Source organism: Dermochelys coriacea, chromosome 6 (genome assembly GCF_009764565.3).
Source record: "Dermochelys coriacea isolate rDerCor1 chromosome 6, rDerCor1.pri.v4, whole genome shotgun sequence".
NCBI classification, from domain to species: Eukaryota; Metazoa; Chordata; order Testudines; family Dermochelyidae; genus Dermochelys; species Dermochelys coriacea.
The window spans coordinates 14691897-14718460 of record NC_050073.1 but is presented as its reverse complement, the minus strand read 5'-3'; the positions used below and the strand labels follow the sequence as shown (position 1 = coordinate 14718460).

The 26564-nt window shown below is 43.3% G+C and overlaps 1 protein-coding gene across 1 annotated transcript in view; it reads right to left on the bottom strand.

Annotated features, from left to right (window-relative positions):
• The window catches only part of LOC119857693 (sodium/hydrogen exchanger 10-like), a 328581-nt gene that overhangs the window by 270064 nt on the left and 31953 nt on the right, over positions 1-26564 (bottom strand). Inside the window, 2 exon segments of the mRNA XM_043517916.1 lie at positions 5687-5848; positions 9120-9236. Of these exon segments, the coding sequence (XP_043373851.1) occupies positions 5687-5848; positions 9120-9236 (279 nt within the window).

Genomic DNA, 26564 nt, shown 5'->3' with positions numbered 1-26564 from the left:
CCTAGGCTCTGAAAGAGCTCAATAGTCTTTTGAGTAATGTTGATTGCTCTGATCGAGTGGGGCCTCTTAGTAGTCAGTTGTTGAGGTATGGAAATATTATTATCCTTTTTGTGTAAGTGTGCCACCATTACTACACTCACAATGCTGTGGAAAGGCCAAATGGTAGGACTCTGTATTGATAGTGATCCGTTCCTAGTGTGAACCGAAGGAATCTTCTGTGAGCAGGATGTATCGTGATGTGGAAGTAAGCATCCTATAGGTCAATGGCTGAAAACCAGTCCCCCTTTGCCAGCACAGGTACTATCGTGGCCACTGTAACCATCTTCAATCTTTGGGCTTGTACAAACTTGCTGATCTTTCTGAGATTTAGAATCCGCTTTTCTTCTGTGTTAAGAAGTAATGGGCATAGAAACCTTTCCCCCTGTGTTGTGGAGGAACTTGCTCCATAGCACCTAATTGTAGAAGATGGTTTACTTCTTGTCGCAGAAGGTGCTCGTGAGAAGGTTCCCGAAGAGGGATGGGGAGGAGGGTTGAGAGGTTGGTATTGAGGTGAAAGGGATGGAGTAGCCTGATACTGTGGACAAATGGGCCCTAGAGATCATATTAATTGATGTTCAGACATGGTAAAAATGGCATAAATTGGCAGCCCAAGACCTGGTTGCTCATCAATATTTGAGCGGTCAGGTGAGGGAGGTCATTCAGACCCTCAACCAAATTTTCAAAATTGTTGCTTAGTCAATGCAGATTGTGACGTAGAGGGCTGGATCCGAGATGCTCTACGTCTCTGGGGCTTCTGTCTTTGCCTCTGAGGATGTATTGTCATTGTTGATATGGGAGTGAGGGGTCCCTGCCATGTTGGTATGGTTGATATCGTCTCCGTTTCATTGCAGGTGTGTATATCCCAAGAGTACCGGAGGGTTGCCTGGGAGTTTTTCATAGAGTGGAGGACCTTCTCGGTTTTGGCAGAGAAAAGTTTTTTCCTGTCAAAGGGAAGATATTCCACCTTTAATTGGAGGCCCTTCAGAATGTCTGATGGTTAAGGCTATGTTTTAATCACAGGTATTTTTAGTAAGTCATGGACAGGTCATGGGCGGTAAACAAAAATTCATGGACTGTGACCTGTCTATGACTTTTACTATATACCCCTAACTAAAACTTGGATGGGGGGGTCCACAGATGCTCTGGGAGGGGCGATCCAGGGGAACCATGGATGCTGGGGGGGCCCCTCTCTGGTGCTGGGGGGGTGGGCCACGGTGCACAGCCAGGGACCCCCGCTGGTGCTGGGGGCAGGTAGGATTGGCAGGGCTGGAAGGGGCTCCCTACCAAGCTCCACATGTCCCCGCAGCTCCTAGGTGGCAGAGGGGCCAGGGGGCTCTGCGAGCTGCTCCCACCACAAGCCCCGTTGTGCACGTCCCATTGGCCAGGAACCACACCAATGTGAGCTGCGGGAGCGGGACCTATGGGCATGGGCAGCATGCAGAGCCGCCGGCTCCTCCTTCACCTAGGATCTTCAAGGCCATGCCAGTGGGAGCCAAGGAGGCCCCCACCCCAAGGTAAGTGCCTCCCCCCACCGCACCTACCAACTCCCTGCCCCTAGCCCTGAGCCCCACACACACACCCAAACTGCTGCTGGCCGCTGCAGAAATCACAGAGGTCACGGAAAGACACGGAATCCGTGACAGACTTGCAGCCTTACTTATGATTGCAGGCAGGATGCCCTGCACATTACAATGGCTATAGCTGTTCTTGCATCAGTATCTGCTACAGCAAGGGACATTTGTAGTGTAGTTCTGGTGACAAGTTGTCCCTACGGGAGTAAACCTTTGAACTTTTCCCACCTCTCCTCTGGAAGGTCATTAATAAAATAATTCAGTTTGCCATAGTTGTCATAGTCATATTTGGCCAGGAGCGTGCTGTAGTTTGCCATGCAGAACTGTAAGGTCTCAGAAGAGTAGACCTTTTGTCCAAACAGGTCGAGCCTCTTCCACTCCTTATCTGCGGAGTGGATCTACATTGTGGCTGTTTGCCATGTTGGTTTGAGGCCTCCATTATCAGGAAATTGGGGGAGGGGTGAGAAAAAAGGAAGTCTAACCTTGGCGGGCATGTAATACTTCCTGTCCGCCCTCTTACATATTGGTGGGACAGTAGCTGGTGTTTGCCAAACAGTCTTTCCTGGCTCATTTAGGGCGTCATTTATGGGTAGCACAATTTTAGAGGTTTAAAGAGATCTGGAGAATCTGATGGAGTTTGTGCTGTGTGTCAGACACTTCCTCAAGTGGGATCTCCTACTCTGCGCCATCCTTTTAAACAGCTTTTGGAACTGGTTAAAATCATCGGCAGTGGTGGGAGTATTATGGTTTCATCCGGTGATGAGGAGTTATGCGCAGGTGATATCATGTCCTGCTCTGTGCCCTCCTCTTTCTCGTCCCCCATTTCCTCACAGACATCAGAGGTCTCCTGTATGCAGCATGGTGGTGGCAATCTTATCTCAGCTCTAAGTGGGGTTGGAGGTCAGTTGTAATGTGCCCTGTATGCTGCCCATGGGTCTCAGGGTGGCCATTGCATAAGAAAAGGCATGGGTGGGCACATCCATGGCTGTCATTACCAAGGCTGCATATCTTGCCCATATTGGGCCCTTGATTTCATGGGTCCCAAAGGTGGTCTGTTTTCGATAGGTGAAGAGTGGCGCAAAGAGAAAGCAACCTCTTCCTGTTTGTCATCCTCATGGCTAGAGAATGGCGGGGCAGTGGGTGAGGTTGATTGCTCCGGTACTGTATGCTCTGGGGTGCCATCAGTGCCAAAGAGCAGCAAGAGAGGTACTGAGGATACCATGATGTCTTTCTGGTGTAGAAACTGGTGTGGTGCCATCAATTTTCTAATCGATGTCAGTATTTTAGACAGTACCATGGACGTTGCCGACGATTTGCGACCTGACTTGCTCGGTGCGGACGATGCCGTTTCTGCCCTCTGTCGATGCCAAGGAAGTCATCGGCACTAGTGGTGGTGGCACAGCCATTAGTGAGGGTTTCAGTGCTGTATATTTCACTGGTGTTGTTGGTGCCGTAGAGGAGGAGGAAGGTTTAGATGTGCGCTTCAACTCCTTCTCCTTCCAATGGCGTCCCTGTGTGGATGGTGCCAGAGGTACCTGGTGCCTCAAAGGTGCTTACCCATGAAGTGGTTGGCACTGAGGACAGAGACCTAGCAGGAGACCATTTCTTTTTAGTCTCTGCGGTGAGGTTATAGCTCTTTTCCTCAATCTTTTTGAGGAATAAGCCTTGTGCGTCACTGAGGGTGATGTACCTGGGAGTCTTTTGCCCTGGGTCAGAGGCCGGTCGGAAAGATTTCTCCATCAGAATGAGCTTCAGATGGAGGTCTTAATCCTGTCTAGCTCTGGCCTTCAAAGTACTGCACTGAGTGCACTTCTGGGGGACGTGTGACTCACCAACGCAGTGGACACAGAGGGAATGAGCATCAGACAGGTATAGCATCTCAGCAGGAGCGACATCTTTTAAAACCTGGAGAACCAGGCATTGCTGAGTGGGGTTGAATGTTTCCTGCTCTGAGGCAAGAAGAAGAAAAAAATTAAGTAACTAAGACTAATGAAGACTAACTAAAACTACTACTAACTATACTATGAAATTTAAAACTATTTCTAACTACTTTTTCTAGGTTTGTCACAGATGTTGGAACACCGCTATGGAGCTCCATCTCAGGCTGGGGCAATTGAGAAGGAACTGATGGTGTCGAGTTGCACATACAATAGATGAGGTGCCAACGGCGCTGCAAGACAACCACGGCGCATGCACAATCCAGATGGACACTGCTACTGAAATTCTCCAATCAACGGCACAGAGGCGCACAGATACCTGAAATGGAGCATCCACAGGGACATCATTCGAAGAAGAACAATATCTTTCTATGTAAAAAAACGTACTGTGCATAGTTTTCAAATTTAAATAGATTTCTCTCTTACCTGAAAATGGTATTTCTGTAATGGACAATGTCAGTCTCTAACCAGAAGACAGTTTTGCTTAAGTCACTCTTGAACAAGCAGAAATGACTAGTGAAAGAGCAGAAGTTCTGGCCACCAATGCAGGTGATCTAGCAACCTCACCCATGAATGCTATTTAACTCACAATAAAGTATATTTATAAGTTGAGAGGGGAGAGGCACTTGGCTGGAGTGAGAAATGGTTAAAGAAGAGTAAGAAAATCACACCCAAGTTTGGCTTAAGTGAAGCACTTAACCAACAATAATACAACAGAATAAAAACTTGAAGTTGAAACTACATATAAAGAAAAAGTGATTGGCCTCAATGAAAAATATTTCAGAAATAGGAAAAACAACAAATAAGCACACTAACAGTGCACCGCAGTACAACAGAATAATGATCTTATTGATTCTTTATAGATAAGAAAACCTCTCTCTTCTCTGAATGGGTAAAATCAATCTCTAACTTAAGGGGATCTATGCACTATTCACTCAACAACAACTGGGAAAGAAAATTTCTCAAGACCAGAAGTTAAAACAGCCTTGAAAAAAGCTGTATCAGCACAAACACAAGTGTCTATAGTCTCTGTGACCCAGAGCATTATACATATCACTGATACATATTATGAGTCACCTGAAAAAAATATTTTTGTGGGCTTTTAGCCTCTCAGAATAAATGGACAAATTCTCATGAACCCCAAGCCTCTACGTTCTATTTATATAAAGTTGTATGGCCTTTTTAATGTTTTGAATATGACGGCACCCCTTTGACAGAGGCTGGAGCTTTGAATTACCTCTGAAAGTACTGTGCATCGTAGAGAGGTTTGACATGGGACAAAGACCCCTACCCAGGCCTGGATGCACTACCTTTGTCCACCTTATTTGAAGCACAGCAAGACTACAGAAAGATTGAGTCTCAAATCTAAATTCTGCAGTTTCATTGTCTACTTATAGCTCTCCAAAAGTGACATAAGCAAAAAAAAGTGCTATGTAATATACTGACTGTCCATGTGAGGCCATCTATTTGCACTGAAAACTTTATGTAGCCATTTTGCAAACACCATATGTAATATTTTGTAATCTTTTTTCTTTTGAAAAGAATATAATTTAATATATAACTAATCATGTTAAACTTACATAATAAAATAAAAAAGATGTACAACATAGCCTTGTTAATATTAGTATGAGAACAGTAAAACTTTCATTTACTGACCTGCAGTGCTTAAAATTGTTTAACGGTTTACATTTTTCCATTTATTAGTTTTAATTCCTCTCTACCCTGCAAAATTGGACTCATGGTAACTAAGGCACCTGGATTTACAGGCAGACAGATATAAGAAATTATATACAATTTTAAGATGCTTCTTTAGTGTAATATTAAAGTTAAAATAAAAGCAGTCAAATGCAAAGTAACAATGCAGAATTTAAGGTTCTCAATACAACATTAACCTGGTCACATAACATTTATGTTTTTGATTATTTATTCCTAGGTTTAGATATTAAATATGTAATTTACCATATTTCTGTTTATGCTGTTAAATGTGTCACACATGGCTAGGTTAACATCACTGTAATGTAACATTTTTGTTAGTAAATAAATGTATATTTGAATACGCATAACAAAAAAAAAACTCAGAAAATCAGGTTCAGTTATGTTTAGTTGAATTAGTAGGGGCACAGTTATTCCTTATCTTACCAATGAAGAAAATCAGGTACGTCATTGAGAAGCTTAGAATTACTTCAGTTAATCCATCATTGAAGACATGAGACAGCCAATATATAACTATTCTTGAACTCAAAAATCCAAATATGGTACTTGCAAAAAATTTTAATACTAGTTTAATAATAATCTCTTTAGCTGTAAAAGGAGAAAATAAGATTGAATTATAAATTAGTAATTCACTTTTTAAAAATGCATTAAAGTGGAGTTAAAATTTCTGTTGCACAACAGTGACTTCTTGTCCCTATATCTTCTGGAATGCAAGACTTCAACACACCAAATTCAAACATTCGATAACTAGGAAATGCTCAGCTAAGCTCTCTCCACATATCTTCAAAAAGAACATAAGTTTGACAAGAAAAAAAGCCCACAGACTTATGAAAACCAGGAAAGATATTTGAGGACAAGAAAGTATTGTAGTACAACAGCAATCTTAACGAATTTTTGTAAGCAAATTTCCATTGTATTTTTAAATGTGTGGATTAGCCAAGCTAGCAGAGGGTTCTGACATCTCTATCAAAAAATGAGTTTACTCGTTCATGGTTGGGCTATCAAATCTTTGCACGCAACATCAGATAATGATTTTAATCTTGCAGAGTTTAACTCCAGGGTCATCCAGAATAACAGCCCTTCAGAAAGAGTCACTGCTGGAGATGGGCTGCAAAGGTAAGAGCCTACCCACAGTTGAAAGATTTAAAATTTTACGCCAAGCTCAACACTGACCATAGTTCTACTTAATCTCTAAAAACCCTCCAAACAATTTGTCATGAGGTATAGGACTATGGTGACTACAGTGAACTATACATAAAACATCAAAGCTCAGAAACAAGAGTGCCATGAATCTTGGGGAAAACTGGAGTTCCAAAAACACATGAAGCATAGTCAATGTTGTCAATTAAAAAAAGTTACATAAAACATTCCTTTTGAGGTCCTCCTGATGACCTCCAACAGGGAAGTGATTGGAAACACAAGATCCTTCAGAGTCTTTAAAAGATAAATACAATCCCCATAACAAAAATGATGAAAAATCAATTTGTTTGGTCCCCTCTTCTGAACAGCCACAATAGGGTAAGACCTGTGGTGGCCAGGCTCTTCTAAACCTCCTAAGATTCAGAAGCACTGGTGGGTCCCCTATGATGATTTGGGAGCTTTTTCTGTCCAAATTATGAATTATGGTTGACCTCATGAAATTTTATAATAAAATCACTGTATTATGAATGCCTCTCTCTCTCTCTGGTTTCAGAGTAGCAACCGTGTTAGTCTGTATTCGCAAAAAGAAAAGGAGTACTTGTGGCACCTTAGAGACTAACAAATTTATTTGAGCATAAGCTTTCTTGAGCTACAGCTCACTTCATCGGATGCATTTGGTGGAAAATACAGAGGGGAGATTTATATACACACACAGAGAACATGAAACATTGGGTTTTATCATACACACTGTAAGGAGAGTGATCACTTAAGATGAGCCATCACCAGCAGGAGGGGGGGGAAAGAAGGAAAACCTTTCATGGTGACAAGCAAGGTAGGCTATTTCCAGCAGTTAACAAGAACATCTGAGGAACAGTGGGGGGTGGGAGGGAGAAATACCATGGGGAAATAGTTTTACTTTGTGTAATGACTCATCCATTCCCAGTCTCTATTCAAGCCTAAGTTAATTGTATACAGTTTGCAAATTAATTCCAATTCCGCAGTCTCTCATTGGAGTCTGTTTTTGAAATTTTTTTGTTGAAGAATAGCCATCCTCAGGTCTGTAACTGAGTGACCGGAGAGATTGAAGTGTTCTCCAATTGGTTTTTGAATGTTATAATTCTTGACATCTGATTTGTGTCCATTTATTCTTTTACGTAGAGACTGTCCAGTTTGACCAATGTACATGGCAGAGGGGCATTGCTGGCACATGATGGCATATATCACATTGGTAGATGCGCAGGTGAACGAGCCTCTGATAGTGTGGCTGATGTGATTAGGCCCTATGATGGTGTCCCCTGAATAGATATGTGGGCAGAGTTGGCAACAGGCTTTGTTGCAAGGTGTCTTACCAGCCTGAAAAGCATGTCTTCCTCAGACTGAGGATAACAGGAAGGTACTTTGAACAACCCTATTCAGGCGCAAACATTCAAATAACATGTGACCTCAAGCTTAAGAAAATTTTATCCAACCCCTCTGCAGGGATGGGGGGGGCCGGGCAGGGGGAAGGTTGGAGCAGTGGAAAGTTACCAAAAGACACAAGAAAGGAAGCAGATGTTGGAAGTGGGGCATACAAACAAGGGAAAGCAACACAGGAAGAGGAAGCACATGGCAGAAGAGAGCATAGTCGTAGGAGCTGGGGGAAGAGAACTTCATGAAGGAGAAGCACCCCAGAGTGAAGAAGCCTGGGTGAAGCAGCGAACCCTGTCTGCTTTGCTGGACACATATGGTGACCCCAAGGACTCCATGGGAAGGGTGAGCTAGGAAGGGTGTATTGCAGTTGGAATGTTTATTCTTTTCTAAATAATTTGTTCTCTCTTGTGCTTTATATGATTAAGGAAATAAGCAAACGTGTTAGACGCAGTGGAAAGTTTATCCATGTGTGTTATATGTTTTGCAATTACTATGAGCCTCCAGAAAGAGTTAAACTATAAATCAGAAGGCTTACAGCTTGAGGTAGAGTTCTGGAAGAGGATATATTTAAGTATGAGGAAGTCTGAAGGGTTAACCCTATGTGCGGGGGGGGGGGATGGGGCAGGGAAGGCAGTTGGACAGTGGATTACAGTTCTCAGAAGGGAGAATTAGACAGAATTTGCACCTTGAGGATGTGCCTAGGGGACCCAAGATTAGAGCAGTGGCTGGACTCTATGCAAACTTTGGAGGCTTAAAACACCAAGGATCCAGAGGCTTGGATCTGCTCACAGCAGTCTGGAGGGTGTCCAACAGAGGGTGCCCAACTGGATCTTTGAAACTCCCAATGAGCTTAAAATTGGACATGTAAATGTGTCTTCCAAATAAGCCCCACTCACAATCCATTGACAAAAATCTGATTCTTGCAACACACATGCTCAGCCCAATGGCCACACCCTCTGGCTCCCCAACTGCTATAAATCTATTTATACAGTGTCAATTCTAAAATGTCACAAATTTGGAATTTCTGAGGCAACAGGAAATATGAAAAACAAAGAGTTAATTTGAACCCAGATAGTTTTACTGAACTGTTTAACATTATAAAAATGAGTATCATTCAGTACTGTTATGCATCTTTACTTCTGAATGTTTAAAATATATTTTATCCTGTCTCAAAAGTGTCAATTTGTCAGAGAATTGTGTGTGTGGTTTACCAGAGAAATCAGAGTTCTGTTGCATAACTAGGATCTCACAGGTCTCAGAATAACTGAGGATCAAAAGAGAATAAATATTATGGAAAATATTGTCTTACCAAATTCAGCATGTTGGTCAGATACAAGATCCCTGTAAAGTTCAAACACAATTGCAGTGGTAGCATCATTGAATAAAGACTCTCCTTTAACTAGATTAATGACGATTTTTGAAAGACCTTAAAAACAGAAAATAGAACAAACTATTATATTAAACTCTTCTACTACACTAATGAAAATTAGGGGGTTAGCTACATGAAAATTGCACCAATTCAACCTAAGGCGTACTTTAATCCACTTTAAGTAAACCTGCTGCACAAAAGGCTGTGTGGACACACTTTTTTCAACTTAAACAAAATTTATTTCAATTTAGTTTAAGTTGATTTAGAACAGGTTTAAGTTAAACCAGAATAAGCCACTCTTACAATGAAATGAGAGTGTCTACAAAGGGATTTGCAATAGTTTAATTAAATCAGTTTAAAACCAATTTAAATTAAACTGGTGCAACTTCTGCATGTGGACGAGACCTAGGTTACTTATCCATAAGTGGCATTTCTCTGGATTTCCACAGATTCACGTTCTTAAAGTCAAACACCAAGCTATGAACATTAGAAATAACTTGAGGTAATCTAAGTTTGTACAATCAACAGGCACATATGCTGATGCAGAAAATATATTTCCAGAGTATCTGCTTAGAATCAAAAACTTGGAAGATAAGTAGGGAGGTGGCTACATAAATGGAGGTTATTTGCCTATAACCAGAGTCCTTCAAGAATAGCCTCTGCATATTCACATTTGTGGGATCAAGTTGCCAGCATCACAAGCTTCCAGCACTTTCTGGAAACCAGTGTCTGTTGGGGCTATTCACCCTTCTTCCCCCTCCCATCCTGGAGGGTTCTTAAGGTATGAACAATGAGGATGGCCTCAACTGCCCTTCAATTCCTTCCAATAATTTGGGAATTCCTAACTTGAAACTCCAAGGAAGTGGGGCATAGAGCACAAAGTGTGAATATGCAGAGGCTCATCTCCAAGAACTACTCTTGTTACAGGTAAATATAGAACGATAACTGCCAGATAGTAACTGTGGTTCTTTGAAATGTTCTGCACATGTGAATTCCACTGATGGTGTCCATGTGCCCCAGCACAGAAGTTCAGAAAGTTTTCATTAGCAGCATTCAGTACATGTCATGCATGTGATCAGTCCTACAAGAAGAGGGATAGAATAAGTGTAGATAGCCAGAGTTTGGAGCCCGGGAGAATAGAGGATGACTTGCAAAAGATTACAAGTAAGAAATGAAGACAAGATGACTTACAGCCAGAAAGAACAGGAGGAAGGCCGAAGAATTGCACCAACACCAGGAAGAGGCAAATGTACATTACTGGGAACTCCATCCTAAGAACAGACAGGCCTGCCACCGGTGTGGATCTGAAGAACAGAAGGGTATGCTGTCTATTGGGAGCTAAAATATGTCTGACAAAGTTCCTCTGACTTGGTGGGTTCTGCGCTTTCTGGCGGATTTGCTCGCCTCAGAGTTTTACGGCAGTCCTCAGTTTGGCTCCTCTTGTTAGTGGCACAAACCTGCCGTGCACTTGGCTAACCTCATCGCTGACCAGCCTGGGGAAAAGGAAAACAATCCCCGCAGTCTCTGCTGGCCCACCTAATGTGTCGGGGGGCAGGCCAGAGACCTTCCCCTCTGGTGGGACTCACAGTCCAGATCAACACCTCTTATATCAAATAGGGAGTTGAGGTATGGGGGGGAACCTGGGCCTGCCCTCAGCTCCGGGTTCCAGCCCAGGGCCCTGTGGATTGCAGCTGTCTATAGTGTCTCCTGCAATAGCTGCATGACAGCTACAACTCCCAGTGCTACTTCCCCATGGCCTCTGCCCAACACCTTCTTTGTCCTCACCACCAGACCTTCCTCCTGATGTCTGATAATGCTTGTACTTCTCAGTCCTCCAGCAGTACACCTACTCACTCTCAACTTCTTGCGCACCTCTTGTTCCCAGCTCCTCGCACACACCTCACAAACTGAAGCGAGGTCCTTTTAAAAACCAGGTGCCCTGAATAGCCTGCCTGTCCTAATTGATTCTGGTAGCTTAATTGGTTCCAGGTGTCCTAATTAGCCTGCCTTAATTGGTTCCAGCAACTTCCTGATTGTTCAGGAACAGCCCATTCTCTTACTCAGGGAAAATGGATCTGCTTAATCTGGGGCTAATATATCTACCTTCTGTCATTCTCCCGTAGCTATCTGGCCTGACCTTGTCACATATGGATTGCAGACATGAGGCTGAAGAGGCTCCTAGTGGGAGCAGGAAAGAATCCACTGATTGTCCCTCATGTGGGAACAAATTATACTGATAGATTCTCAGTGAAATGCATTAAGGAAGACTTCACCAGGCTGGGGAAAATACTTAAAGATATGGATGCTCCAGTGATCTTCAGTGGAATCCTACCCATCCCTAGAAAAGGACAGTGGAAAGCGTGACACGATTATAATTGGGGCCCTACAAAATTCACGGCCATGAAAAAAGCATCACAGGCTGTGAAATCTGGTCTCCCCCTGTGAAATCTGGTCTTTTGTATGCTTTTACCCTATACTATACAGATTTCACAGGGGAGACCAGTGTTTCTCAAATTGGGAGTCCTGACTCAAAACAGCATTGCAGGGGGATCAAAAGGTTATTTTAGGGAGGTGTCATGGTATTGCCACTTCTGTGCTGCCTTCAAGACTGGGCGGCGAGAAAGCAGTGGCTGTTGGCCAGATACCCAGCTCTGAAGGTATCGCCTTGCCAGCAGCAGTGCAGAAGTAAGGGTGGAAATAACGTATCATGCCATCCTTACTTCTGCGCTGCTGGAACTGACGGCTCTGCCTTCAGAGCTGGGCTCCCAGCCAGCAGCCGCCACTCTCCAACTGTCCAGTCTGAAGGCAGCACCACCAGCAGCAGCTGGACAGAAGTAAGGGTAGCAGAACCACAAACCCCCACCCTTACAATAACCTTGCGACTCCCACACAACTCCTTTTTGGGTCAGGACCCCTACAATTACAACACCATGAAATTTCAGATTTAAATAGCTGAAATCATGAAATTTACAATTTTAAAATCATATGACCATGAAATTGTCCAAAATGGACCATGAATTTGGTAGGGACCTAGTTATAATGATCAATGGATTCAGACAATGGTGCTATAAAAAGGGCTTTGTGATGTTCGATCACTGGGAGGCATTCACGGATAGTCAACTGTTCTCATGGAATGGACTGCACCTGAATAGGGAGGAAAATAGATTTCTGGGATTGAGGTTGCCACAACTGATTAAAAGAGCTTTAAAGAGAACATTACTCACCTTGTGCAATAAAGGGAGGTTCTGGCACTGTGAAACCAACCCCACCTCAGTTCCTTCTCTATTGCGGAGTCTAGTAATAAAACTCTGAAGCAGAGGGGAGGAGGGAGAGTAGTGGAGTATTCAAAGGGACACACATCTCAAAGAACCTCCATTACTGCACAAGGTGAGTAACGTTCTCTTCTTTGAGTGATGTTCCTGTGGGTTCTCCACTTTAGATGACTTCAGAGCAGTGCCCTCCAGTGGAAGGAATGTGCTTTGGAGTTGAAGTTGTAGTAGATGAAAGTACAGTGTGCTCAAACATAGTATCAGAAGATGCATGTTGTTGCAAAGCGCAATGCTGGGTAAATGCTGGTGTGTGGCGAAGCCCAGGTTTTGGCCCTAGATTTGTGTGATGGGAACATTATTAAGAAACACTGTGAATGAAGGCTGAGAAGCCTCTGGTAGAATGCATGCAGATCCCCCACAGGAGGTTGTCATTCATGCTGGAGGTAACACACTTTTATGCAGTCTGATATCCATTTGGATAGACATTGTGTGGAAATGGCATTACCTTTTGATCATTCAGTGATTGAACAAACAGTTTTGGAGACTTGAGAAAAGATTTTATTCTATCAATGAAGAAGGCTATAGCCCTGAGAATATCCAGGAAGTATAATCTGGACTGTCACTTGTCCACATGTGGTTTAGGAAAAAATGTCAGTCAGTGTATTGGTTGGTTGAGGTGAAAGGATGAGACAACTTTAGGAAACTTGAGATGTGGTCTAAGGGATACTTTATCTTTGAAAAAGATTGTAAAAGGTGGGTCGGTCATGATAGCTGCCAGTTCTCCAACCCTCCTGGCGGATGTAATGACTACTAGGAATGCAACCTTCATGGAAAGGTGTAGCAAGGAGCTTATAGCCATGGGCTCAAAAGGGGAGCTGGTGAGGGCATGGAGAACTAAGTTGAGGTCCCATGGTGGCGTGAGGTTCCGAACTTCCAGGTACAAACCACTCATAGTTCTAGCAGGTTTATATGAAAATGGGACTCCACTATGGACCATCAGCCCTGTATAGAGTGTGGTTGCAGATGTGCTCCCCACCCTAAAAGGTATGCATCTGTGGTGATAGTGAGCAACTGTGGATTCTGTAGGAAGGGCACCCCTCCTACCCCCGATGTTGTCTGGATTGGTCCACCACAAAAAGTAGTCTTTGATTGTATCTAGAATGGTGAGGCGCTTCTTTATACTGTGCCTGTGTGGGACATAATTTGTCTGGAGCCTAGCTTGTAGACACCGCATATGTGGTCTTGCATTTCGGACAATGAACATCGTTGCGGCCATGTGGCCTAGAATTTGTAGGCAAGCTCTGGTAGACACTTGTGGACTGTTTCGCACTGTGGAGATCAAGTTGGTTAGAGTCAGAAATCATTTTGTTGATAGGCAGGCAGTTGCCTCAAGGAAGTTGAGATCTGCTCCAATAAATTTCAGGTGTTGAACTGGTGTTAGAGTACATTTTTGTATGTTTATCTGAAGGCCTAACCTGGTGAACAGAGTTCTTCCGTGTTCGGTGGACTCTATGGCTGCCTGTAGTATTGGTTCTTTCAGCATACCGTCATCCAAGTAAGGAAATATCATGATTCACTCCCTGTGTAGATAGGCAGCTACTATGGCTAATACCTTTGAGAATTCCCAAGGCGCAGTGGAAAGGCCAAAGTGTTGAATTTTGTACTGGAAATGGCCCTATCCTACTGCAAACAGCAGAAAATTTTGATGTGAGGGATGAATGGGTATATGAAAATATGCATCCTGGAGGGCTGAGAACCAGTCCCCCCTTCCTAATGCTGGGTTTATGTTGCCTAGTGTGACCATTTTGATTCACTGTTTTTTCACATATTTGTTGAGTTGCTGTAGGTCAAGGAGACATCTCCAACCTCCTGTTTTATTCTGTGTGAGAAAATAATAGGAATAGAACCCTTTCCCCTATACTTGGATGGTACGGGTTCTTCTGCTCCCAGAGATATGAGGTGGGTTACCTCTTCTCACAGTAGATGTTTATGAGAGGGGTCCCCGAAGAGGGACGGGAAAGGCAGGTGAGTAGTGGGTTTGAGGTAAGGGGGATGGAGTAACCAGTTTTGATAATTTCTAATACCCATCTGTCTGTTGTAATACTCTGCCAGATCAGGTAAAATGGAAATCAGGCGATCTCCAAATGTCTTGCAAGTTGTAGATGGTTCCAGCATTGAAAGAGAAGGGATTCTGGGGCCCTCAACCAGGGTTTCAAATTTGTTGTCTGGAAGTTAATGGCTAAGAGGTAGTATTCAAGGGAGCAGACTGTTGTCTCCTTGAGGTTTTCTGTTTCTGACCCTGATAGTCGTAGTATCTATTGTGTTGTGCATACGGAGGGGATCAGAATCTTTGAGGGGCTTGGTAACAGCCCTGTCATATTTTGATCTTAGGTGTGTGGATGCCAGAGATTGCAATGTCACCCTCGAGCCCATAAGAATGTGTAAAAACTCATTGTTTTGTCCGCAAAAAGTCTGGATCCCTCAAATGATAAGTCCTCTATGGTCAACTGTACTGGCTTTGGGAATCCAGATAGATGGAGCCAGGAGGTTCTTCTCTTAACAATCGTGGTTGCTATGGATCTCGCTGCTGAATGAAGGGTAGTGTGACAAAGTTCTTCCTCTGCCTTGGTGGGTCCTGCACTTTTTGGTGGATTTGCTCACCTCAGAGGTTCATGGCAGCCCTCAGTTTGGCCATTTCTGCTAGAGGCTCAAACCTGCCATTCACTCAGCTAACCTCATCACTGGCCAGCATGGGGGGAACGGAGGACAATCCCTGCAGTCTCTGTGTCCCACCTAGTGGGTCGGGGACAGGCCAGATCGCTTTTCCAAATTAAACATTCCATTCTGGTGTTTCTCATAGACCAGATCAAGTCCTCCTGTGTCCGATCAGGAGTTAGGGGGATGAGGGGAACCCGGGCCCACCCTCTACACTGGGTTCCAGCCCAGGGCCCTGTGGATAGCAGCTGTCTACAATGTCCCCTGTATCAGCTGCGTGACAGCTAACACTTCCTGGGCTACTTCCCCAGGGTCTTCCCCCAGCACCTTCTTTATCCTCACAGCAGGATCTTCCTCCTGAAGTCTGATCACGCTTGTATTCTTCAGTCCTCCAGCAGCACACCTTCTCACTCCCTGCTCCTTGCACACCCCGCCTCTAACTGATGGGAGGTCCTTTTTAAACCAGGTGTCCTGATTAGCCTGCCTGACATAACTGATTCTAATAAGTTCTTAATTGGCTTGCCTTTCTTAATTGGTTTAAGCAGATTCCTGATTGCTCTAGGGCAGCCCCTGCTCTGGTCACTCAGGGAACAGAAAACTATTCATCCAGTGGCCAGTATATTTGCCTTCTATCAGACTCCTGTACCCCATTGGTCTGGGTCTGTCACAGGCAGCTTGTAATGCTGTTCTGGTTATGAGCTGACCCTCTGTAATGATCAATTTGTACTGTTCTTTTTGTCATCTGGAATAAAGTCAGTAAATTCAGAGAGACTTGGATACGAAAAGAGGAATTCAGTGCCCTTGCACATAGTACTTTTTATCAGACATCTTACAGGTAGGTGGAATCGTTGCAGGGGTTTGCCAGAGCAACTTCACAGAATCCATAATTGCATCATTCAGGGGAAGGGCGATTTTAGATGAGGTCAATGCATGTAATATATCTACTAACTTGTGTCAAGATTCCTGGACCTCTTCCAGAGTGAGATGTCCAGTGAAGTGGCAACTCTCTTGTAGAGGATTTGAAATTGTTTGGAATTACCATCTGTGGTGGGAAGTGGGGCATAATTGTGTTGTCCGGTGAGAATGAGGAGAAGTGGACTTCAGGTGGATTGTCTTGGTCAGAGAATTCCTCCTCCTCTTCAACCCCCTGTTCAGAGGTGCTCGGCGGTCCCTGTGGTGTTGGTAAAGGTGCTTGATGTGTGTCAGCTGTGGGAAGACTGACAGGTACCCACAACAACAACAGGGTGTATGTTGCCCTTGGGTTCCAAAATGGCCATTGTGCTTGGAAGGGCATAGTGGGCATCCAGGGTTGCCCGTATCACAGTTGGAAGGTTTGTAGGGTAGCCCTTGTACAGAGGGGAGTGTGTGATGGGAGCAGCCACAGGGGAGGAATGTTGTGGAGTGCCCCCAGCATCCTCGTCTCCATCTTCACTAGAGAATTGTGGAGCGAAAAGAGATGGAGAGCTGGGTTGAGTAAGTGCTGCGGGTACCAAGGTACCATCGGTGCTGAGGATGGGAGACTCCAGTACTGACAAGACAGAGAGGTCTTTGTGGCAGAGGAATTGCTGCGACGTGCCTGGTATCTGTACCGTTGGTGTGATAGGAAATGGTACCGTATGCTGAAGAGAAGCTTGTTGATAATGCTATGTTACTGGACAGTGAGATGGTGGCAGCATGAGTAGCAGGGGCACTGAGATGCTCAGTACCAATTGTGTATTTGTGTCCAGTGGTACCGCAGCATGGGGTTTCATTTTCCCCTTGGTGACTATGACCGATGTTGGCTGCCTGGGAGCTTTCAGTTTCTTGGTATCAGCGGTGCCGGAGGGACCCGCTGCTTCGGCCGCTGACATGTCCAGGAGCATTTGCCTGTTAGCACAGCGCCTTTTCTTGGCCAACTCCAAAGTTGGGGACGTGGTACCCCATTTTTTTGCTGCCTTCTTGGCAGGTTGATCAGGAGTCCGTGCCATGGAGGAAACACCATTGTCAGAGGCTGCGGTCGGTGATTTCTGGCCGCGTGGAATGCATACCTCAGGCTCAGACATCGGGTGGAGAGACTTCTCCATGAAGAGAAGTTTCAGTTGGAGATCTCTTGCCTTTCTGGTGTGGGCTTTCAGTTTGTTACAGTGCAAGTACTTCAGCTGTGAGAGTGCCCGTCTGAGAGAGGTATAGAAAACCAGCAGGTAATGCAGCATTTGAACTCTGGGGAACCAGGCACGCCCCTCAGGGATGTACTCTCCCCTTAATGGGGAGGGGAGGTACAAATACCGTGCTGCTGTGGTAAAAAAAAATGGAAACCTACAGTCCTATGAGGAGAAAATAAAATAACGGGGATAAAGTAGGAAGGCTAACTGTTCTAACTGAAAACTAAAACTAAGGGAAAAGCTAAACTATTCCTAATCTGCAAGACACTGCTAAGTGCTCTGACTTGAGCCGAAGGCAGTAGAGAAGGAACTGGGGGGGGGGGGCGGGTTGGTTGCACAGCGCCAGGTAATCGCCTGAAGCAGCACGAGATAGGGACTGCGCATGTGCAACCCAACCAAGCACTACTTCCTTAAGTCTCTGACTATGAGCATAGGGGCGCACCGACACCTAAAGTGGAGCACCCACAGGGACATAACTCAAAAAAGAACTAGGAATTCAGTGGAGACAGTTGGGTGAGGTGGATGTAATGTCCACACCTGATTCTAATACTGAGTGAGAGGAAAATTAAGTAAGAGAGGACACAGTAATGGAGAAAGGAATAACAGTGAGGAGGAGACTGGACAACAACAACAAGATAGTGCCAACCGCAATGACACTAACAGCCAGGGAGGTGATATTGGTAGTGAAATCAGTGCACCTAATCTGGCAAGGAATCTGGATGAAGCCAAGCAGAAATAACTAAGATTGTCTGTACAACAATACAAGGATCCTGGGTAATAAAATGGAGAAACTAGATTAATTGGTGCAGGAAGATAAACCAGATACTATGGAGATAACAGAAACATGGTGCAATAGCAGTCATAACTGAAGTACAGGTATTGAAGGGTATGTGCTGTTCAGGAAAGACAGAAATAAAGGTACAGGTTGTGGAGTAACATTGTGTATTAATGACAAGGTAAACTGTAAAGAAATTGTGATGGAATGGATAGAACGGAATCTGTTTGGATCAAAATCACTTTTGGAAAGAAAGATAATAGAGGCTCCACTGGGGTAGTTCTTGGGGCTATCTACAGACCCCCAGGATTCAATTAGGGATATGGATAGAGACTGTTAATTATGAGGAAATAGGGAGAAGAGAGCTCTTTTCCAATATACTCCTGAGATGTTAACTCTATTGCTTCTAGCTTGATCAGGTCGCCTACCTCCTGACACCTGGCACTTTTGTAAGAATGATCTCTGAAAAGGGACTGAGAAGAAGGGTGATAGGAGGCAGGAATGGAAATTGAATGACATAACTATCCCTAATTACTAGAAGGATCCATTGATCTGTGGTGACTGCCATCCAAGCCTCCACAAAAAAAAAACAACAACCAAGAACCAAAGAGTCGAGTCAAAAGGTATTGATCCTTGTGGATTAGTCCAAGATCCTTGACCATCACATCAAATTTGATGCCTTTGTGTCTGAGCCGACTACGTAGTTAAGGAAGATCGTACTGAAACTTAATTCTTCCAATATCTAGAGCTCTTTCTAGATTGTTTGGAAGGCTTCTGGTGTTGGGAATATGAAAAAGAATAAAGTGTGTTCCTATATCTGGAGAATGAAGATTAAGGATGAAACTGTTTCTTACTGAAAGGATTGTATAAATCCAGTGATCTGAGCACGTATCTCAAGTCTTTTAAGGAATGCAGAGATTCATCAGTCTTGGCACTGAATAGATTCTGACTATCAATCAAATGGCAAATCTTCAATAGATGCTTGCATTTCTGTTGGTAAAACCTGAAGGAGATAACCATGCTAATCATCATGATACCTGTAGCCACTCAACAAGCACTGGAATCAGCAGCATCTAAAGCAGCTTGAAGAGAGGTTTTAGCAATAAACTGTCCTTTACAAATAGGTTTAAGCTCATCTCCACTCTTTGAGGGTAACTTGTCCTTGAACTCTGACAGCCTATCCCATTGCAGTTAATCGTATTTAGATAGCATGGCTTGACAATTTGCTATCCTAACCTGTAAAGATGCTGAGAAGTACATTTGCTTTCCAACAAGATCCAGTCTCTTGGCTTCTCTCTCCTTAGGGGTAGATTTCCCAGACTGTTTTGATCACTTATCTTTATGTACAGCAACAACCAGTAACAATGGAGCAGGATGAGTATAATATATACCTCAAATCCTTTATATGGCATCCAATATCTATAACCAGCACATTTTTCAGTTGCTGGAATGGAGGCCGGGTAGCCCAGAGATCTTTTGCTGGATTCAATATTCCTTCATTAATAGGTAGTGCAATGCTGCTTTGGGATGCTGGCTGTAGAATATCAAAAAGTTAATATGCTTTTTCCAAAGGAACTTCTAGTGTTTTTGCCATTGCTGAAAGGTTTTAAAATCATCAACTGAAAATGGTGTAGACTGTGAAATAGTTTCATCAGGCAAGGAAGTAGAACCCAAGTATAGGATCAGAAGGATTTTCTGGCTGGACTGTTATTTCACCATCACTTAAATTTGTTGTTCCTCTGCATCCTGAACTTCTTGATGAGGAGAGCAATCAGAATTGTAAGAGTTTGCTGCAGGAAACTCAGACAGACTCCATACATTGTGGGAGAACTTGTCCCTTAAAATTGCAGAGGTTGAAGCCATGAGGGCCAATATGGCCATGATCGTTGTCCATATGGGAACGGGACATTTGGTGAATTAAGAGGGAACAAAGGAGTATAGTGAGAATTAGCCTCGTAAGTTCTGTTCCGAGATTCTTTTTCATATGCTGCCCTAGACTTCTTTTCTCTCCGTCTGTGTGATTTCCTTTTTGGTGGAGGACTCTTGTCAGAGTCGGCAGAGAAATCAGTGTAATTGGATGAAGAAGTCTCTAACAGAGAAGTCATGACAGGAGATTGAAAGATCTACGTGGGACTCAAAACTGTATTGACATACTGGTTTAAGGTTTTCATTACAGGTACCCATGCTTCTTTTTGAGGAGAGGATCTGTCTGGTATCGAGACTAGGGAACCTTCTCAGATTGGTGACTTGGGTTCTGGAGAGACCCTGAGGTCTGGTGAAGAAACCAAGTAAGCTTTTGGAGCTGAAAATTTAGTTGCCAAGTTTCCCTATAGTGAGGATACTGTGGATGCTTCTCTCTGCTTTGAAGTTTCCTCTACAGCTGAAACCACTGGTGCAGAGAGGGCTTTGATCAAAACATCTGGTGCCAAAAAGGAAAATACTGCAAAAGAGTGTCCTGAGATTCTGGTGCAGAGAGGGATGGTGCTGCTGAAGACAGTGCTGAAGGTGAGGAAGATTTCTGTACCTGCTTTCTGATGTGGTGCAACATCTCAGTCCCACTTTTTCCCGCACCAGCGGTAACTGCTCCTTTGAAGAGCTCCTCTCTATGCTGGGCACGGCAGTAATGGCTCCACTGAAGAGCTCCTCTGCACTGCCAGCAACACAGACAGGGCTCAGTGTTGGGAAACTGACTTAGTCAATACTCAGACCAACATAGCTCTAATGGACTTTTCCATAAGAAAAAGCTTCAGTCTAGACTGCCTCTACTTTTGTGTGTGCTTCTTGAAGGACTTGCAGATCGCACACTTAGTGATATGTTCCTCTCTCTGACAGTAAAGGCATCTGTCCTGGGTCACAGTCACAGGAAAAATCCCCCCACAAGAGAGGCATGGCTTGAAGCCTGAAGACCTGTGTTCTGCCATAAGTTATTTTTTATTTTAAGCCTACTAACAAGTTAACTGAAACAGTAACACACTAACTACCAAGTATAAACAAAACAAATTAACTACCATCAGTCTAATTACTAAGTAACAAGATTACCACACAGGAACACTATGTTGTTCTGTTTCACAAGAAACTGAGTGGTGGAGGGGGTCACTGTGCCCAGGTGGGCAAGGGGGAGTGGAGTGAGGTCATGCTGGGAGCATGCATACCCTCTAATGGACATTGCTAGTTAAAACATTCTTAACTCCTGTACAGCGGCACATGGACATCAAAAGTAGTGTCCACATGTGTAGTAATTTTAAAAACAAACAACCTTAATTTCTTCTTTGAAGGGTCTTTGCATATTACCACTGGTCGGAGTTCAGTCAGCAGTACCACCTCTATGAAGGTGGGCTGACAAGTTCCAGTAAACAAGGACAGCAGAACTGCCAAATAAGCATCATCTTTTGATCCCACATAAAGAGTGAACAGATATGAACAAACTTCTCGTTCTCCCAGAACAAGTCAATATGAAGGAAAAATGGATGGTTTTAAAACTGGGATTTTATTAAACTTAATTTTAAAAAAGTGACTCCCCATATCAAAGGTATTGGATCCTCAGGCTGGATTCATAGATCTGCAGGGCTGGAAGGGACCTCAAGAGGTCATGTCTAAGGCTAAAATTTTGTCACAGATATTTTTAGTAAAAGTCAGACAGGTCATGGGCAATAAAGAAAAATTCACAGAAGTCCATGACCTGTCCCTGACTTTTACTAAAAATATCCATGGGGAGCTGCTGGGTCCTCACAACCCTCATGGCAGCTGGGCAACTGTGGGCGGCCCCATTAGCAACTGTGGGACCCCCCACCGCCCTGGAATCAAAAATTTCATCTATTCTTATATGGCTGCACAATAACAGTTGAAACAGATCACAAACTCCTAGAGAACATTCTGGACAAACCTCTAGCTTTTGCATCACCAAGACTTCAGCGCATGAACTTAAAGCTATAAAAGTATGACTTGAAAGTGAAATACTAGCCCAGGAAAGAAATTCCTCTAGCAGATCTTCTCTCACGCAATTTCAATAAAAGGACAGAGGCAAAAGAGGAGGAATAGTTGGAGGAACATGTACACACTACAACAACATTTACCAGTATCTACAAATAAGTCAGAAATAAGTGAGAAAAACAGAGAGCAATGGTACAATGAATCTTTTAAAAGAAACAATCAGGATGACCTTCACAAAAACAGCAAGTTTCCTTGGCTTTGAGAGACTTTTGGAATAAAAAAAAAAATCAGATGTCTCTGCAGAATGGACTAGTGCTGAAAGGGGAGAAAATAGAAATTTCAATGAAAACATGTCTGGAGTTTCCAAAAAAGGTTCATGAAGGATACCTCAGTATAGTACCATGCAAAAGAGAGGCAAGAGACAGACTTTACTGGCCCAGTATGAATGCACAAACAGAAAAAATGATAAGAGATTGTTGCATTTGTGCAAAGTACCAGAGACTAAACTGCAAGGAACCTGTGACAATTTGTAACATACTTAAAAGAGCTCCGCAGGAATTGGCAACTATTTGAACAGAAGAAAACACTACCTGCTGATAGCTGACTATTAGTTGTTTTTTTTCAAACTAAACAACATGCTAGTCAGCACTATAGTGAATCACACCAAGGCACGACTTGCTAGACATATTTCTGATAATTTTGGATAATGGACCACAATACATATCTGAGGAATTTCAAACATTTGCGAAGGATTGGGGTTTTCTACCCATGGATAGCAGTCTGTATTCCCACAGTCCAATGGACTAGCTGAAAAATATGTACAAATAGTCAAGCAGATACTTACCAAGGTAAATTGAACAGTCAAGACTGTAATGATAGTTTATTAAATTACTGTAACACACCTATGGAATCAGGAGCTTCACCTGCACAGATGTTAATAAGCAGATGGCTCAAATCAGTAATACTTGTGAAGGAGTCTCTTTTAATGCCTGGAGTTGCAGACCACAATAAAATAAAACACAGCTGGTTGGATGGATGCATGACAACTGAAATCATTCTATGATACAAATGCCAGAACACTGAAATCTCATAAAAAACTCCATCATAATTATGCAAAATTTAAGGGGTCTGTGGCACCCTGGCACGGTAATTTAACTAGCAGATCAACTCAGGTAATATGTAATTCAGACAGAGAATGGACAATTAATTAGGTGAATCTGCAGACACCTAAGGACTGTTCCTATTGGTGCAACCACATCCATTGACAAAAATATGGTCATCTAGTCCATGGAAACTCAGGGTTGGAAGGGACCCCAGGAGGTCATCTAGTCCAACGCCCTGCTCAAAGCAAGACCAATCCCCAACTAAATCATCCCAGCTAAGGATTTGTCAAGCCTGATCTTCAAAACTTCAAAGGAAGGAGATTCCACCACCTCCCTACATAACCCATTCCAGTGCTTCACCACCCTCCTAGTGAAAAAGTTTTTCCTAATATCCAACCTAAACCTCCCCCACTGCAACTTGAGACCATTACTCCTCGTTCTGTCATCTGCTACCACTGAGAACAGTCTAGATCCATCCTCTTTGGAACCCCCTTTCAGGTAGTTGAAAGCTGCTATCAAATCCCCCCTCATTCTTCTCTTCCACAGACTAAACAATCCCAGTTCCCTCAGCCTTTCCTCATAAGTCATGTGTTTCAGTCCCCTAATCATTTTTGTTGCCCTCTGCTGGACGTTTTCCAATTTTTCACATCCTTCTTGTAGTGTGGGGCCCAAAACTGGACACGGTACTCCAGATGAGGCCTCACAAATGCCGAATAGAGGCGAATGATCATGTCCCTCGATCTGTTGGCAATGCTCCTATTTATACAGCTCAAAATGCCGTTAGCCTTCTTGGCAACAAGGGCACACTGTTGACTCATATCCAGCTTCTTGTCCACTGTAACCCCTAGGTCCTTTTCTGAAGGAAACACTAACCGTAATACAAAAAAGCCCTTAGAACTACCCACCGGGCAGACTGAAGAGTACAATCAACACAAATAAAATCACCAGATGACACCACATCTGTGTCACTCCAGATAAAGATTTAAACCCAGAATAGAAGAATTATGGCATGTCCTAATGCTGTTATGAAGCAGGAACATTGGTAATGGCATCTCCAAACTTCTTTTATTTATGGGGGGGTGTATTGTACATATGACACATATATCTGGTACACTTAATTTAAGAGAGGCTCAGGAAGTGACTTATAGACAGAGAGAGACAGAGAGAGAACCTGTATATATGTGCTGAGCTATGCTGCTGAAAACAGAGTATTAATACTGAAAAATGCTAGTTGATAAAAAACTCTGTTTAATTTACCCTATCCTATGTAGATCTCCATTCCTGTGAGAAGTCTAATAAAAGACAATACAGTGATGTAGCCTCAATAGACCTTTGCTCTGATCACATATGGCAATTCTCATGTTTTTGATTAGACACAACACTGGTAGTGCAATCAAAGTGAATGAAGAGGATGTGTGGAAAATAGCCTGAAGTTGGACCTCAAAAGAGTTGCTTTCACTTTCCCGGGCAAGGCCTGTAAATCCTGAATTATCTTATCCTCTGGGTATGCTCTGGTGATGAAGTGGGAATTTTCTGTAATATTTTTATGAAACCTATGTGTGCCTTCGTTTCCCCTATATTTAGCATGGTTATCCAGTGAGAAAAAGGACTGTTTGCTCTCAGGGTAGGCTAAGAGAAACAGGTATGACTGTTGCCCTAGCTGTCTGAGCCTGACTGGTTCGTTATAAAAGGACTGTCTGAGGTCAACCCCATATCAGTGTAACATCCAAGACGACAATGGAAAAGCCAATCATCAGGGCATTGACACCCATGACCAAGGGAAGGATGGATTTTGCCACCTCTCAGCACGGAAGCTGAGCCCAATGCCCCAGCTCGAAAACAAAGGACTGGTAAGGGATAACAGTTAGTTGCTGGAAGGAGTCAGGGGCTTTCACATGGGAGCTGAACAAGGTCAGACAGAAAGGCAGAATCTGACCTGAGTATGGGGGTTGAGTACAGCTTAGCTGGGCTTTCAGCTAACCAGACTGGACTTGGACTCTGCTTTAATCTTCATTTCTCTGTGCCAAACTACAGATTTACTATTCTGTGGTCCACCTAATAAACTCTACTCTTTTGACAATGCTGTTTAAGTGTCACTGCAGATACTTGGTGAGGTGCATTAATCCCTGAAGAGTGCATAAGTGTCTACCAGGAGTCTATCTCAGTATGACTCGCTGAACAGAGCTCACAGTATGAAGCAGGAGAGCTGGAGCTGCAGAGGTTCAGTCTAAGAAGGCAGTGAGGCTGCGTAGCCTACCCTGAAGGAAGAGTGAGACTACTTGGGGTCTGGCACACAGAAGGTGTTCCTCCAAAGCTGGGGGTGTAGCACTGATTCTGTGAATCTGTGACAGTTCCCCACCCTCTATAGTGAAAACTAAGCAGGCTCTCAGCATGTTCTTTAGTCTTATCTTACCTCAAAGGGACATTTGGATAAGATCCAAGAAGTATGCCTTATTTTGCTTTGCATCCAGTGAGTGGTTCCATGCACTCAGAAAGAATTTCTTGAGATACATTGTGTGCAATTCTATCCAGGGATACCAAGGCATAGCACAAGCAATTCTAGCCACTAGAGAGAATTGGCAATTGATGAATGCTGCTGGGACACCATTCATGCAATAAATTTTTGCCTCACTGCAAATCTTAACCGTAGCGATAAAATTATGGCCAAAGCCATGCCTATTTTGACCCTTAGATGAGTGATTCTCTGTGCTGGGCTCTAAATAGTCATCTTGATTTTGAACAGCTATTAGGTTTGAATCATTTCTAAAATCTGAGGACTTATGAATGGGGTCTCTTTCTCTAGACAAAGCACTGATGGATTGTCTTAAGAAAACACTATTTTCAAACAAAGATGCAAAACATACACATTAGAAATCTTAGAAATTCAAAGTTAATAGCCCACTTTTAAAATAAACATTCTAAAATACAGAATTCCAGTTCTCCAGACCTTCTAGGAGATCTCAAGCAAAACAGGGAAGACAAGACTTCTTAATATTTAAAAACAGCAAAAAGTGGGGAGAGGTTGTTCAATTTTCTCAGGCCTTTTTTAGACAGCATAAAGAAGCAAAAAAGGGAAAATCCCCTACTGGAACCAAAGTTTACCCTTGAACAGCTGACATAATGTTAAACACATCTTGTTCCTGTCCATTTTGACTTACAAATTCATATTTATCATCAGTTAACAGGACTCCTCAAGACTGTATTCTAATAGCCTAATTTGCTAGTAAACACAAGCCCTATAAGAGTTAACATCATAATCCTCCTGAGTGTGAGTTTTTTCTCCATCTTAGGCTCCTCAACCATATTAATTTGACTTTGTGGGTAGTAGGCCAATGTAATCAAATTAACTCATAAAATTAGCAAGACCCTCAAGATTGAAGATGCAAACTCTAAATCCCCAGAAACCCTCGAAAGAAATCCCCTTCAAATGAAAAATGTAAGGATTAATATTT